At 38.1% G+C, this 14,378-nt stretch overlaps 1 protein-coding gene across 2 annotated transcripts; it reads right to left on the bottom strand.

Annotated features, from left to right (window-relative positions):
• Positions 1-14,179, bottom strand: LOC148406580 (uncharacterized). 2 transcript variants are annotated; one of them, XM_088405309.1, is made up of 6 exons: positions 14,058-14,179; positions 12,595-12,707; positions 12,377-12,498; positions 4,992-5,194; positions 1,683-1,758; positions 1-454 (listed from the first exon to the last, which is right to left on the bottom strand). In XM_088405309.1, the coding sequence occupies exons 2-6, from the start codon at positions 12,637-12,639 to the stop codon at positions 421-423; spliced, it is 480 nt and encodes a 159-aa protein (XP_088261435.1). In that variant the 5' UTR covers positions 12,640-12,707; positions 14,058-14,179; the 3' UTR covers positions 1-420. The 2 variants fall into 2 exon arrangements, with proteins under 2 accessions (XP_088261435.1, XP_088261434.1); XM_088405308.1 differs by having other exon boundaries at positions 1-440.
• Positions 14,180-14,378: the final 199 nt, after the last annotated feature.

The following is a 14,378-nucleotide window of genomic DNA, read 5'->3' as shown; positions in this document are numbered from 1 at the left end:
CTATAGGCTGTCATTTTTTTTTTCCCAAAAAAGCCTTACTATAGACTGTTAATTTGCGAAAAAAAAAGCCTTACTATAGACTGTCACAGGAAGGACACAGGAGCACACATAGACACAGCTATGTTTGAGTTAGAGTCTCTTTATTTATTATCCAATACTTGCTGGCTCAAAGGTTGAATGAGGTGAGCTGCTGTTGTGAGCCATCAGGGCCAGGCGAGGTCGATACACGGGTAAGCAAGAGTTGACCGGGAGTGGTCAGGTACGGATCAGTACACAGGCAGACAAAATTGGTCGGGTGCAGGCTGGGTCACAATACCGGCAGGCAAGGCTAGTTGGCGGCCTGGCGAATGGTCCGTACAGGTTGGATCAGGACACGGGTACGCAGCCGAGGAAGAGTGCTGGAAAGCTTGGCGTTATGCATCAAGACAATCTGGCCAGTTCTGGGAAGGAGAGACTGGTTACATACAGAGCAGGTAATTAGGAGCAGCTGTTGGTATTTAGTCTTGGTTAGCAGAAGAGTTGAGCAAGTGTGCTGAGAGAGAATGAAGTGACTGGACTGGTAGACTGACAAGGTAATTTTTTTGGGAAAAAAAAAAAAAAACACCTTACCATACACATGCACAGTTCTTGCAGAAAAAAAACACCTTACTATATATGGTTTATTTTGCTGAAAAAAAAAAAAAAAACCTTACAATTTATAGGGCTGCATTTTACAAAAAAACACCCTTTTATACATGGTCATTTTTTGCTGATGTTTGTTACCTTACTGGTCTTTTTTAGAAAAAAAACCCACACCTTACTACATGGTCAGTTTTTGCTGAAAAAAACCCTCAATATATGGTTGTATTTTTTCAAACAAAATAAGAAGTCAGGTTTTGCCCCCAAAAAACGGCTTACTTTGTATATGGTCATTTTTGCAAAAAAACCCCAGCCTCAGTTGTTTTTTTGCCGAAAAAAATGCCTTACTATGGTCATTTTTTGAATGGTTGTCATGATCTTTGTTGCAGATAGAAAATAAAAAACAAGGGGGAAAAAAAGCACCTTACAATACATGCCCGTTTTTGCAGAAAAAACACCCTCTATGAATAGTCATTAAAAAAAAAAAAAACCTGATAAAATGCCTTACAGGTTTGTTTTTATTTATTTTTTTTTTCCTCGCAAAAATAGCAATAGCAAACTAACTGGAACTAGTCTTTTATGCTGAAAAAATGCCTAAGTTCGTTTTTGCTTTAAAAAAGGAAGAATAACCCCAACCTCTTGCTACAAATGACTATTTTTAGCAAAAACACGTCTTACATAAAAAAAATGACTCACATGATCATTTTTTGTAGAAAATATAATTCTATAAATGTTTTTTTTGACAGGCCTTACTATACATGATTGTTTTTTTGCAGAAGAAACGTCTTACAAAACATGTCATTTTTTAGCAAAAAAAAAAGTTGCCTTACATATATGGTTGTTTTTTGTGTATGTGTGTGTGGGGCGGCTTCCTATACATGATCGTTTTTGGAAAAAAAAAGTCTAATTGTCTATTGTGAGAGATAGCCTTATCATATGCGGTCGTTCTTTTTTTTAATGCCCTACTGTACATGGTAATACCTTTTGTGAAATGTGTCGAAGCAAAGCATCAATTTGAATCTAAAAGGGAAGGGAGAGGAAAAAAAAAATCAATATTACATTACCTAATTGTTTGCGTGAGGAAAGAGCGATGATGCCAGGTGACAGCATTGGAGGAGCAACTGGAGTTCACGCGGACATCTGGAGGACAAAGTCAAACGGATGCTTAGCTTCCACCATATTGTCTCATCGAGCACTTATAAAATGTTTTTCTGGGGTGGTGGGGGGGTTATTATACATGGTTGCGTTTGCGGGAGAAAAAGTTTTTTTTTTTTTTGGTGGGGCGCCTTTCTATACATGAGCATTTTTTTTTCGGGGGGGGGGGGGGGGGGCTGTTTTTGGTCTTTTTTGGGGAGGGGGGGCAATAACTACAATTTACAGATTACAACTTAATCAAAGACAATTTTACATATTGGTAATACACATACTTTAGCTACTACACAATAAAATACAAGTTATTCTACAGAATAAAATACAAGTTATTACACCTACGGCTCCAAAAACGAAAAGCGAATTTTTCAAACACACCTACCGCAAAAAGGGCCGCAATCTACGAGTGCAAACTTTCCAAATGCGAGCACGTTTGGGCAATTGCGAAAGCGGAGCATCCCCGGCGTCCAGAGGGAGCGCGGGCGCCTCTCGTGTGTTGTATTAGTTGAACGATATAAAACATGACAAAACGCCCGCTCCAAGCCTATCAAAGGATTTCAGAGTCTTCCCGCGGGAACTTCTATGTAGGCCAAGAGCTTCTCTAATGTGCGGGCAACACAGCTACACAATGCACTGCAAAATGTTGCTTATCAGCAATCAAGCTCATCTCTTTGCTTTAACTGTTCGACTGCACACTTTTCAACACGTAGACGGGTAAAGCTAGTTTAGTCAGCTCTTTGCTAGTTAGTATATAAGTAATACAATACTACTTTAAACGTTAAAACGTAATATCATATTTGGCATGCCGTAGGGCAGTGCTTCTCAATTAGTTTTTGCAAAGAGAAAACATTTCGCTGCGGTGAATATAAATTAGATCATTATTTATGAAAATTGTATAACTATACCTAAAAAGATATCCTTTTTAACATTAACAAAAGAAAAAAAAAGCAATTTAAATAAAATTTCAGAAAAAGTTGGCTTTACTTTTAATGTTTTTTACAGGTTACAGCTTGTTCTGAATCTGAGAAAAAAATGCTTGACATGCATCAATGTGCCTGAAATTAAAAAAAAAAAGAACGAAAAGAAAATGTCAATCCATCATTTGATGCTGAAAACAAATAAGTGAACAAATACTAAATGTAAATTGATCTGGAACATTCACACACATATCTACAATATTTTAATCTAAAGGTATAAAACACATTTTTTTCAAAATCATATGAAACACCGGATGTCTGGGGATTTTTCACTAGCCTGGCCTTATCATCGTCCAATTCGGGCTGACTTTGAAAGGCTCATAACATTGTCAAAAATAAATACATATTTAACTTTCAATCCCTCAAAATGTGGCATCAGCCCTATCCTTACTTATAAACATTAATTTTGTTTTTAGTTTTTTTGTGGGGGGGAAAAAACATTGTATGAAACATGTACAAAAATTTAATAATAGCAAAACTACACTGTACATTAATATATTTATGACATTGAAGTATGAATAATTATTATGTCATAATTAGAGTATTATGATTTTCAGACTTTTGCATTATGGGGGTCCAGGCCAATCATCAAAGTCACTGAAAGGCTTGCAAATGTCATAAGTTGCCCGGTGGTATTGGGGTGTCAACACAAAAATTTCAATTGCTCCCCATTTGTGAGTTGCCATTGAAACGGTTCTTGCAAAAACTGAGGAAATATGAAAAAACACCAGGTTTTCAATATGTCCAAAATGGACACTATTCTAATTTTGAATGGCAGTAAATGAGCCTGACATGGGCTAAATTTGCCACCTATAGATTGTACCTCTCGACCTTCCCTTTGCAAGCATTTAGAAGGGACGGCAGCGTGGCAAATGGAAAGTAGGCATCATGTTTTGACAATGTATGCAATATTTTAGTCTCCTACTGTTTTTTATTTTTGGTTTGCTTTTTCTTTGATATCACACATCAAAAACATCCAAAAGCCTGAGTTAGGTGAAAATTTCCTCTAGGGGTTAATCATTCATTTGATTTAGAAAAACAAATGCATACTTTGACAACGAGAGCACCACTGCACCATCTGGTGTCGTCAATGTGTAATTAAAGTTTCCGTATCTATCAGCAAATCAATTTTAATGTTTATTTTTTTAATGACTTGACATGAAATGTACATTTTCAAATTAAAAGCAAACTAACAGGAACATGAAACTACGTATTGCTAGGGGTACTTGGTTAAATAACAAGGAAAAAAAAACACTGCGGGCACATCATTGGAAAAAAAGATTGAGGACCACTTAGTTTACTCTATTCGAGTGGTTTAGGAATATTTATAAATAAATAATAAAGTTGGGTAAATCATAATTCCCAACTTCAACTTTTCTTCTGTATAGACTGTAAACATTGAAAGTTCCCACAGGAAATTGTGTTTTATACTAGCCTTAAAACTATAATGAACGTGATAACCAATTTTATTTATTTTTATTATCTTATTATTATATGTCCAATTAAAAACTTTACAATATATATTTGGCTGAAAACAACATCACCTCACCTCAGGCTTGGGTATTGACTAATCACAGCTCACTTTTTTCGAAGGAGGTCTCCACATGACCTCTTTTCATCTGTGAAGCCCTTTGAGACTTCGGTGATTTAGGGCTAGACAAATAAAATTTGATTTGACTTGTTGGTCATGTGACATTCACAGACTCAGCTGTGATTGGTTGCCATCTGAGGCTTCGGCACATGTAATGTCAATTTGTAGTTGTCACTCGACAGTAAGTCATGTGTTTTTAAATTTATAGACAAAGTGGCGTTTTATAAGCTTGCTTTATATTTCAATTGCTTTATAAGCAATGTTTAGCTTTTCAGTAGATATTACATTGTAATTTGAATATTCATAGAGGAATCTTTTGAGTGAAGGATAAAAATATAACAAAACAGCCACCATAAGTATTATAAAATTGAAAACAAACTTTGACCTTCATTTTTCTATATGGAGCCCCAAAACCCGAAGGTTCACTTAGTCAAAAAACACGCAACTGCAGTTTGTTACTTTTCATGATTAAAAATAAGTTAATTATGAATTAGTTTAGCGTTGCAGTTCCCACAGACGACCAACAGAGGCTGCTAGAGATTCCTGAGCGCACTTATTCAAGTGTTGGCCTTCCTCATCCTCCTACTGGCTTTTATTTCCCTCCCGTCAACAGGAAGCACACACAAACACACGCACGCACGCACACAGAAACTCACACTTCCTGTAGCCTGGAGAAAGGCAGCTGCAAAAGGCCTCAGTGGCGCAGGCTGACGAGAAGTGACAGGTCTCTGTATCAGCCGCCTTCCTCTGACAGCTGACAGACGGGAGGGAAACGAGAGGCGAGGGATCGCTCGTCTCGCCGGGATCGAGGCCGCGCCGTCCGGCGCCTCGCAGTATTGGCTGTTCTCTTCCAAAGAATGTCTGACAAAGTTAATACATTAATACTGTTAAATAAAAACTACAAAGCACCTGATTTTTTATTATTATTTTTTTTTTTTACCAGATTTGTACAATGTTTTTTCAAGTACAGTACAAATATTGCTTTTAAAATGTGGAAGAATATTATCTAAAATGTATAATTTACTATTCTGTAAAAATCATGATTTTAACCAATAACTTTGTTAATTTTTCTCATAATTTTTTAAGGGTGGGGGGGGGGTATTTTTCCAGATACAGAGCATGCATTAGAGCAATGTTTGAAAATTAAAATGACAACTTCAGTCTTGTAAAATTAAAATTTTTCCTATAACATGCGTTTATTACCCTTGAATTCTAACTTTTTTTTTCATAAAATATCTACTTTTCTCCTGCAAAATTACTTTTTCTTTTTTTTTTAAACTGTTTTCCCCATTTTTGGATACAGAAGATACGGAAAGCCAACTCAGTTATGTAGGCTACTAAAATTAAAATTTTGCAAAATTAATTCCATCACTCTCATAACATACAACTAGTTAATCCTAAATCATTCAATCTCAAAGATGTAATTTAAAATTTTTAAGAGTCCCAATTTTCCAGCCCAGGTACTTCCTTAAAGTATATATTTTTTCAAATATTTTCAAGTGCTAAAGGAATGTTCAAACTCAATTTAATTTTCGTGAATAATGTTCATGAAATAAAATTTCAAGTATTTCATGCAAAATCACTTTTTTTTTCTTATCCAGAAAATGTAGCTGGGATGCCATTTTAGCAATGTAGGCTACTTGTGCCTACTGTTGTCCAATTGGAAAATTGGGGGCGGGGGGGGGGGGGGGGGGGCACGCCATGCCATCAGTTTGTCCCTGCCATGATTCACTAATTAAGTGCAGCCTGATGGCGAGAGTGACATGACGCCAGCCCCCGATGGACGCCGCTAAAAGAAGTGACGAGAGTTAAATGGAGCGGATTAGCATAAGCCAACGCCGACTCTTTGCAAAGCTCATTTGAAGTGGCGTGCGCGCATGCGTGCGCGTGCCACGGCCGTGCCAATTTGGAGAGAATTCAATCTGCCGCCATCAAGTAATCGGACGTCTGAAAAGAGCAATTTACGCAAAGGCGAGGTCGTATCAGCATCGGCGCTCCATTTCCAACCTTTCTTATCAGGCGTCGTCGGGCGGATTAGGATATAATGCAGTCGATCATTTTGAGAGGCAGCCGTAATGTTTAAGAGGCTATCGGCTGTCGGAGCCAATTGTTGGAAAGTTGATGAAGTGTTGTTTGCGTTCGCTAATCCAACGGAGCGCTCGCCCGATTTTGCACGTTTACGCTCGTTTCGTTAAAGGACTGTCCCTTTTCGCTACTTTGGAGCGCTCACTTCAGCTTTCAATTGGAGACTTTTACCTCTGTTTACAAATGTTTTGGGTTACAAATATTGGCTTGATTTTACGTTCAATTTCTGATATTTGCGGTGTTACCGTGTAAAAGATGCATGCATTAAGTGTGCATCGGGTTTCCTATATTGCGAGCGGTCGGTGAACGCAGCGCCAATGTAACGGTGAATGTGCTTGAAGCAGTTGTTTTTCTTTTTCTTGCTGCTCACGTTCAATTTGCCATGAATCCCTGAAGTTGCGCAGCATTCTTGTTTCACCGTTTGTGATTATTTATTTATGCCAAAAGACCGCAATTAATAAATGAGCCAAAGGTGTGTCTATCCTGTGCCACTCTTAAATGAATCAGCTGGAGATCCCAACGTTTACATGATTCTCCTCGTTTTCGTCATATTCCTGTGACCGAGAAAGGATGGACTCGGACGTTGGTTCAGTCTGCTTGCTTCTTCTATTGAAAATAATAACATAGCAACCAAAGCAAACACAAGCTGTGTTAGCTGCAACAGATATTTAGCTAATGGACGTCCACTTAACTCGTCCCTTTACAGTAATTACTTTAAGTAAGAACACAGTCAATATAAAAATGCACATCTGTATGTCAAAACTCTGCTTATGTGGTTGACAGATCAATCGTTTTCAAAATCTAATCTTGAAGTTTAGTAATATTCCTATGTGTGAACAAGGACGAACTATGATGTTGGTTCAGTCTGGTCAGTTCTTTGATTGAAAGTAATGCCCTAAGAACCTCAGCGAACACGAACTGCCGCCATCTGTAACAGGCACTGGTTGCTAACAGCCACGGACGTCCGGTCTCTAGCTCGTATTCTTAAGGAACTTTCCTTCTCACCCACAACATGAGTTTGTCAGGTTATACAAAACACAATGATGGCCGATTTCACCTTTTCAAGTTTATTATTGCCCAAATTACGACAACTATCCGACACACAGCTCCAGTCACTTTGAAGTTACAGTCTACCTTCGATTTTGCGCTGAAGCTAAACTCTTGACATTTTGGAGGGCGCTATATGTATGGCATTCGGGCACCAGCGCCAACCGAAACATGGCACTTGGACCGAGTGAACACGCGCCCCAAAAATCTCATGAAAGTGTCACGCTTTGATGATTGTGATGAATGACGATCATGCGAGCGGAATGTGCACTTTTGTCCCACTATTATCTCTGCTCTGTTTGCACAAACAGCACTTTAACGCTCGGCGGGAGACGCCTGTGAATAACATTACAATGACTGGATGTGAAGGAGGCCCCCAATGTGTGTGTGTGTTTGCGCATCACATGATGAATGTTCTCTCTCTCATAATCTATGTGCTTGAAAATATGATGTATGTGAGGATGAACTCTGAATTATAAGCCGAAGAGTGACTCATTAATCTTCAGATTTTGGTGGGGAGTGGACCAGAGGAAGCCATTTGCAGCGTTTATGTTTTATGAACATCGCAATGCAATATATATATATATATATATATATATATATATATATATATATATATATATATTTCACTTGTTTCTAGCATGCTATTAAAATTGTTATCATTAAATGATGTGATTAAAAATCTTGTTAACAACTGAGTGCATATTTCAAAAATCCAACTGCAGGGTCACTTTTTGAACCTATCATTCAGTTTTTTGTCATGTTCTTGTGTTCACCTTTTGAAGTCTTGGTGCCAAAGAACTGAAATAAATTGAAGCTTCTCATTATTGCTAATAAACTAAGTTTAAAATATCCTAATATCCTTCCTGTGAGATTAAAGTAATACTTTCCCACCATCTTGGAGCATCTTAGTGCTGAGGACCTATGTTTGCCAAAAGTAGTGCTAGCAGAATCTTAGTTATGATGAAAAATGTTGACGTGAGGTATCACCCGTCAATTGAACAAAATAAGGGCTTTGCTGCTATCTTGTGGCATCTAAGTGATCAGAAACTATCTTGAAATGAGTTGAGCTTCACTTTACCAAAAGTAGTGCTTTGACACAATCTTGCGGAATTTTGGTGCCAAAGAACAATATTGAAGTGAATTGTCACACAAGAGACAAAAGTAGTGTGATTTAGTCAAGGAACTATGTTAAAGTGAGTTTAGCTTCTGCTTGACTAAAGTAGAGCTAGAAGAACTTCAGTGCTTAGCAAAGCTGAAGTGAGTGATCATGCTTCAATTAGACAAAAGTAGTGCTTTGCCACCATCTTGTGGCATCCTACTGCCAAGGAAATATGTTCATTGTATGTATGTTTTGATAACAGTAATGCTCATTTGTAATCTTGTGGCATCTTCTTGCTAAGGAAACATGTTTAAGTTAGTCTTGCAAGACATTTTGGGAGCTAAATCATAACTTTATGAGATTAATGACAATCCTGTGAGATATAAATCATGATCAGGAGACAAAACATGTCATTTACAAAATCAAACTTCATAGGATTCAAATTATCATCATACTTGACAACAATAGTATTTCAATCAATTAGCTAATTAGTGCATTGCAGTTGTCTGAAAATGTTCAGACATCTCTAAGAGGATTGAAAGGCTTCACGTATAAAGCCAAATTAAATAGCGGGAAGATACTGAGGTCTGACTGTGGGGGGGGGGCTTGGATGGGTGATGACAGGTCCCGGGCCCCCTGCTGTCCTCACCACAGGACAGGAGGGTACCTGACTCCGCCATATGGAGGATAGGACCAGCGCTGTCACTGAAAGATGGCACATTGAGAAAACCAAAGAAAAATATAAGCTAAGACGAGCTTTCTCGACGTAACGATTTGAAATTTCTTCAGGAGAAAAGACTCACTGCAATTTTTTAAACTCGCCACAATACACTTATTCAATGTCTGTTTTTTCAGCTGGCCCGCCAATATTTTTAGAGAACGGTGTTTTTTAAAAAAAAAATTTTTTTTAATGTGAATGTTTGGCTTTCTGGAAGCAGAGGTGAGAAAGCTCTTTAGTCAATGAAATGATGATTAAAGTTAGACCGCTGTTCTTCAGAAGTTGCTTGAACCCGCCGTAATGCGAGCGACATCGCCTACGCGGGAAGCGGAGGGCGCGCGGAGCGTGACGAGACATTAAAACATTCCCAATGAAAGGTGCGTCGTCGGCGGCGCCTCGCCCCCCGAGATGAAAGGGCTCTCGCCGTCTTTCTGTCGTCGGGGGTTCAAGGATTTGTCGGCTAAGATTCCAACAAACACTTCCACAATAATTACAAGTAGACTTTTCTTCAACGCCGCAGGCGAAGGTGAGGATGTTTAATTGTCACTTTTTATTACGCCCCACCACACAGCCGCCCCCCGAGGCCGTTATTCCGCGATTAAAGGCCGCGCATCGGGAACGAGCGGGGGGTATTTAGTTCAGGTATTAGTCGAGAAACCAAGGTGTCGCCGTCATGCCAAAGTTCCTATGACACTGGCGGCTCAAGTACGACTTTTCTTTTTTAGCACTTTAGAGCTTAACGCTCTTCCAAAGCTTCCGTCTATGATGGAAAGTTGGCTTTTGCATGGAACAAAACCGCTCAACTGACCAGAAAAGACAAAACCTTTCGGTGGGGTGCGCCAAAAAGTTCTGAAATCATTTACAAAACTTACACGTGGAAGTGTAGCTGACAAATCGGTAATTGCAATGAAACTTCAATGTTCATCTTCCTATATGATTTATTGTCTTGCAATAACAAACTTCTTCTCATGATTTCCCTTTAAAGGACGCACACGCACACACACTCAAAAACTCATTTTGAAATGCCTTAGATTCTGATGCATTTTGTGGAATACCCCCTTTTCTGACTTAGTTTTTGTCTTCAGTGGCAAAATTTCACTATTAAACTCATGAGATTGTTTTCTTAACTTACAAAATTACAATATTAATTACTAGGATCAGGATTTTATATCTTGTGAGATTGGGACAATTCTAGTAAGAAGACTACATACAGAATTAAAACAAAATCTTGTAAACATGGATCATGATGCTATTCTTGTAAAATGACCATTTGTTTAAATACAATTCTAGTCTCGACAATTACAAACTTCTGCTGGTAAGATTATGACTTATTTTGATAGGTTTTGCAATGACTGTCTTGCAAACTTATCTAATATGCACGATTGCTCTTACAAAAATATAATTTTATCTCATTATTTTGATTTTTTTTTTTTTTTTTTTTACTGGTGGAAATGGGCTTCCACAAAATATGATGGTTTGATTGAAAAAAAAAACATTTCTTTTTATCTTTTTTTACCCCTTAATTTCCCTGCCAGAAAAATATTGACCTCTGATCAATTGTCATTTCATCAAAAGTGTATTTATGCCTTGTAAATGAGAGTTGTCATAGTATGGTTAAATAGAAAAAAAAATGTATCAATAATTTTACAGTATTGTGGAAGTAACAGACTCAATGACTGTGATGCTAAACCAGCTAGCGCAAGTCCTAAGAGTATCAGAGTAATGTCGCAAAAACAAAAATACAGCACTGAGGCAGAACTATCCGAAAATTGATTTTTTTTTTTAAAAATGAGCAACCGGAGAGGGGAGGAAACAAAAACAAAAATACATATAATAGGATTATCGTTTATGTTTGTCATGGAGGATGAAGGAAAATGGCAGTTAAGACTAAGGGAGCTTAGAAGCATGGCGTTATCGGCCAAACGACTGAACGTTTGCGTTTTCGTTTAAAGTCTTTGAATTCTTTAGTTTTAATTGGTCGCTTAATAATCGCACAGAAAAATGACAAAAAGTGACGTCTGAGTGGGAGGATATTTGAGGAAAAAAAATAGGCTGACACCGGCAGTCATCTCGATGGTTGTGGGTTGAGTGCTTATGTGTCATAAAAAAATAAAAATAAAAATCTTGTTTTTGGTACCTTAGTAACGTGCTATGAGCTTGTCTCGTGTCATCACCTGTTACAACATAAGTGTTCCACTGCACTTCAGAACGGCGGAAGGTCGTTTTCTACCCGCAAAAAAAAAAAGTTTTGTGGGTATCGTGTTAGCAAGGAGAACAATTGTTAAAGCCATAATAAATTATTAGAGTACAGTGTTTCCTCGTCACATCGCTGTTCGGTTAGCTTACATTTCTATATTTCTTGCTTCTATTTCAGTCACACCGCCAAATAAACAAAATAAATCTACCTTTCATACCACTAATCTTTATTTTTAATTACCTTTTAATGAACTACTTAATTTACCTAGCTCATGTTAATCGTTAGAGAAGACAAAAAAAACACCTATTTTCTCTTTTTTTTTAAATAGGTAAAAAAAAAAAGAAAAATAATTGCATGCAATATAAGGGAACACTCTATAATGTATTAGATTTCTTCAAGTACATTTGTCTGAATATTTGACCATGTAACGTGAAATTGAAGTTGGAGTTCAAAACAAAAACACGAATGATAGCGGGGAACCACATTCGATAACCATAAAGAGATAAAGATTAATGTATGATAGGAAAATGTGAGTGGCAGTTAAGAGTTTGCTGGGGACGGGGGAATTTGTCATTTTGTTTATTTTCAAGGGTGTAGTTGTAAGATGATTGAATTGATAAGGTATAATTCAACCTCTGAAGCTTGTATTTCTTCACCTGTATATTAAAAAAAGCAAAAAAAAACATTGATCAATAGTATCTGAATTTTGACAACTACTGGCTTTTAAACCACAATTTTTCCTTTTTGGTGGGCGTCTCTGGAGAGAATGCAAGCTAGTTTCTTATTTTTTAGGCTTTCCAACAAGTCTGACGCCTTTGCATGTGTTGCTGTTAAGCATACGTAAATAACACGGCTCGGAATATGACAGTCGGGTGTGTGCGCGTGTTGACAGGCCTGATCAAGACGCGATGACACCCTATGATTGTCAAAAGGCTCCTCAATAAGTGGCGGGAAGGTTGCCTGGTTCCTCATTTCCTTCTTCCTGCTCCTGTCGCGTCTTTCTCTCTTGGTCCGCTTCAGGTAAAGATGGAGAAACGGGATCAATCACAAAGACAAGTTGGGGCCAGACAACTTTGGACGATAACAATACAAGTCGAAGCTGGAGCTCACCAGCAGGAGGATTAGAAAGAATCCATCCACATGTGATGCAGACATTTCCCTTCTCGCCGCCCTCCTGTCACCGTGCTGTCATTTTTGGGAGCTACGCCGTAACTGGTGGAGAGCTGTAAATTAAAAGATGTCAAATGCCAGATAATGATAGGGACCTAATTTAGGGTTTATGAAATCATACCAGAAAAAAAAAAATGATAGAAGCGCTCTATAAAAAAGGAACATCAATGGCGGAGAGGGAAAAAAACAAACATACTTCTATACTTTTGTAGTACTTTATAGTCATTTTCACTGCTAAAAATTCTTACATATGTAATTAGTTTCTACTATACAATTACACAGCCACAAACAATGCAATGGAACGTTCCAATTTAAGCAAAAATTCAGTTTACATCGCCACCAACTTTGCAGAAAACAGTAACATTGGACTATCCAATTTTTGTCACAACTGCTGTATAAATACTCATTTGAATCTGGTCAAAATTAGGGTATATCTCGGTCTCTTATATGGAGACCTTTGCGACCACATCAGTATGGGTGAGATCACAAAAATCCACATTCCGTATTAGAGGACAATCAATCGTTTTGTGAGTTCTGCTTCACATGAGCCAACGATGGATCAAAATGCAATTGTACTGAGGACGCTTGGCCTCAACAACACACAGTGATAAATACAGATCCACAGCATAATGTACACAAGTAAGAGAGAAGCAGTTTTCTATACCCAAAATAAAAAAAGCAAACATCCAACACCTATTTGCATATCAAATATTAAGATATTCGGTCCAGTCATTGTTTACGGTCACATTATACTAAATGGGCAGGGTTACAAACACAATATATTCAGATACAGTTTCTACCAGCTATAAATCCACCAAGAGTGAAAATCTGGATTTCATATCAAAGAGGTAGTTTGCATGCGGTGTACTGTTTTCGAACTGCCCCTGAAGGCATCACCTCAAGATGACACTGTATTCATTCCAGGAGAGAAGGTAGATTTTCTAACAACCTTGCTCCATCGTAAAGTTGTTTTTGATTTCATAGGTAACATGAGGGGCCATGAAACGACAAATTAATCTTATGAAGGTAACATTTGATTTGACACCGCTGATTAGCTCACTCACACACGCATCGTCAAGTAGATTCGACAATGACCATGTCACGTGGTAACAAGGTGACTTGGTTAGCATAGCAGGCTAGCATAAGTTCCGTCGAAGCTGCGGGACTTTGACAGCTCAAACGTTTCATTGCAAAGTATTTTTTAAAACGACAAATCAGCTATGAATAATTGATGACGAGAGCCAAGCGAGCGCATCTCTCATTGACTCAGTTCAATCGCTTCCGGGACTTCCCGTTCAATACAGCGATACATTAGCATCAACCAATAATGACTTAACACTTCTCTTTTATCTGTGAGAAGGAAAGAAAATGCCAATTTGCCCAAATTTAAACGATTTACATGCCTGCTGAGGTCCCAAAGGGGAAAACGACGAGACAAGGACGTCGCGGAAGATGACGTTAATGACTGATTGAAGCACCTGTGAGCCGAGGTGGGTGAAATAAAGTGGGCGTGGTCACCGTTGCCGTGACCAAGCATTACTATGATCAGTGGCTGGCTGCACATGAATGAATATCACCAAGCACGCAATCACATCTATGGTTAAGTTTGTGCAGTACTTTTCAAAGTTTTTTCAGTGATGTACCCGCTGTGAAATATCTTTCCAGCAAAGTACCCCTTAACCACATAAAAAAAGGACTTAAAATATGCCATCAGTGTCTGATTT

This window comes from Hippichthys cyanospilos, chromosome 21 (assembly GCF_059441005.1).
Source record: "Hippichthys cyanospilos isolate Australia breed blue-spotted pipefish chromosome 21, RoL_Hcya_1.0, whole genome shotgun sequence".
Taxonomy (NCBI): Eukaryota; Metazoa; Chordata; class Actinopteri; order Syngnathiformes; family Syngnathidae; genus Hippichthys; species Hippichthys cyanospilos.
Note: the sequence above shows the minus strand (reverse complement) of the source record. Positions and strands in the feature narration are given on the sequence as shown.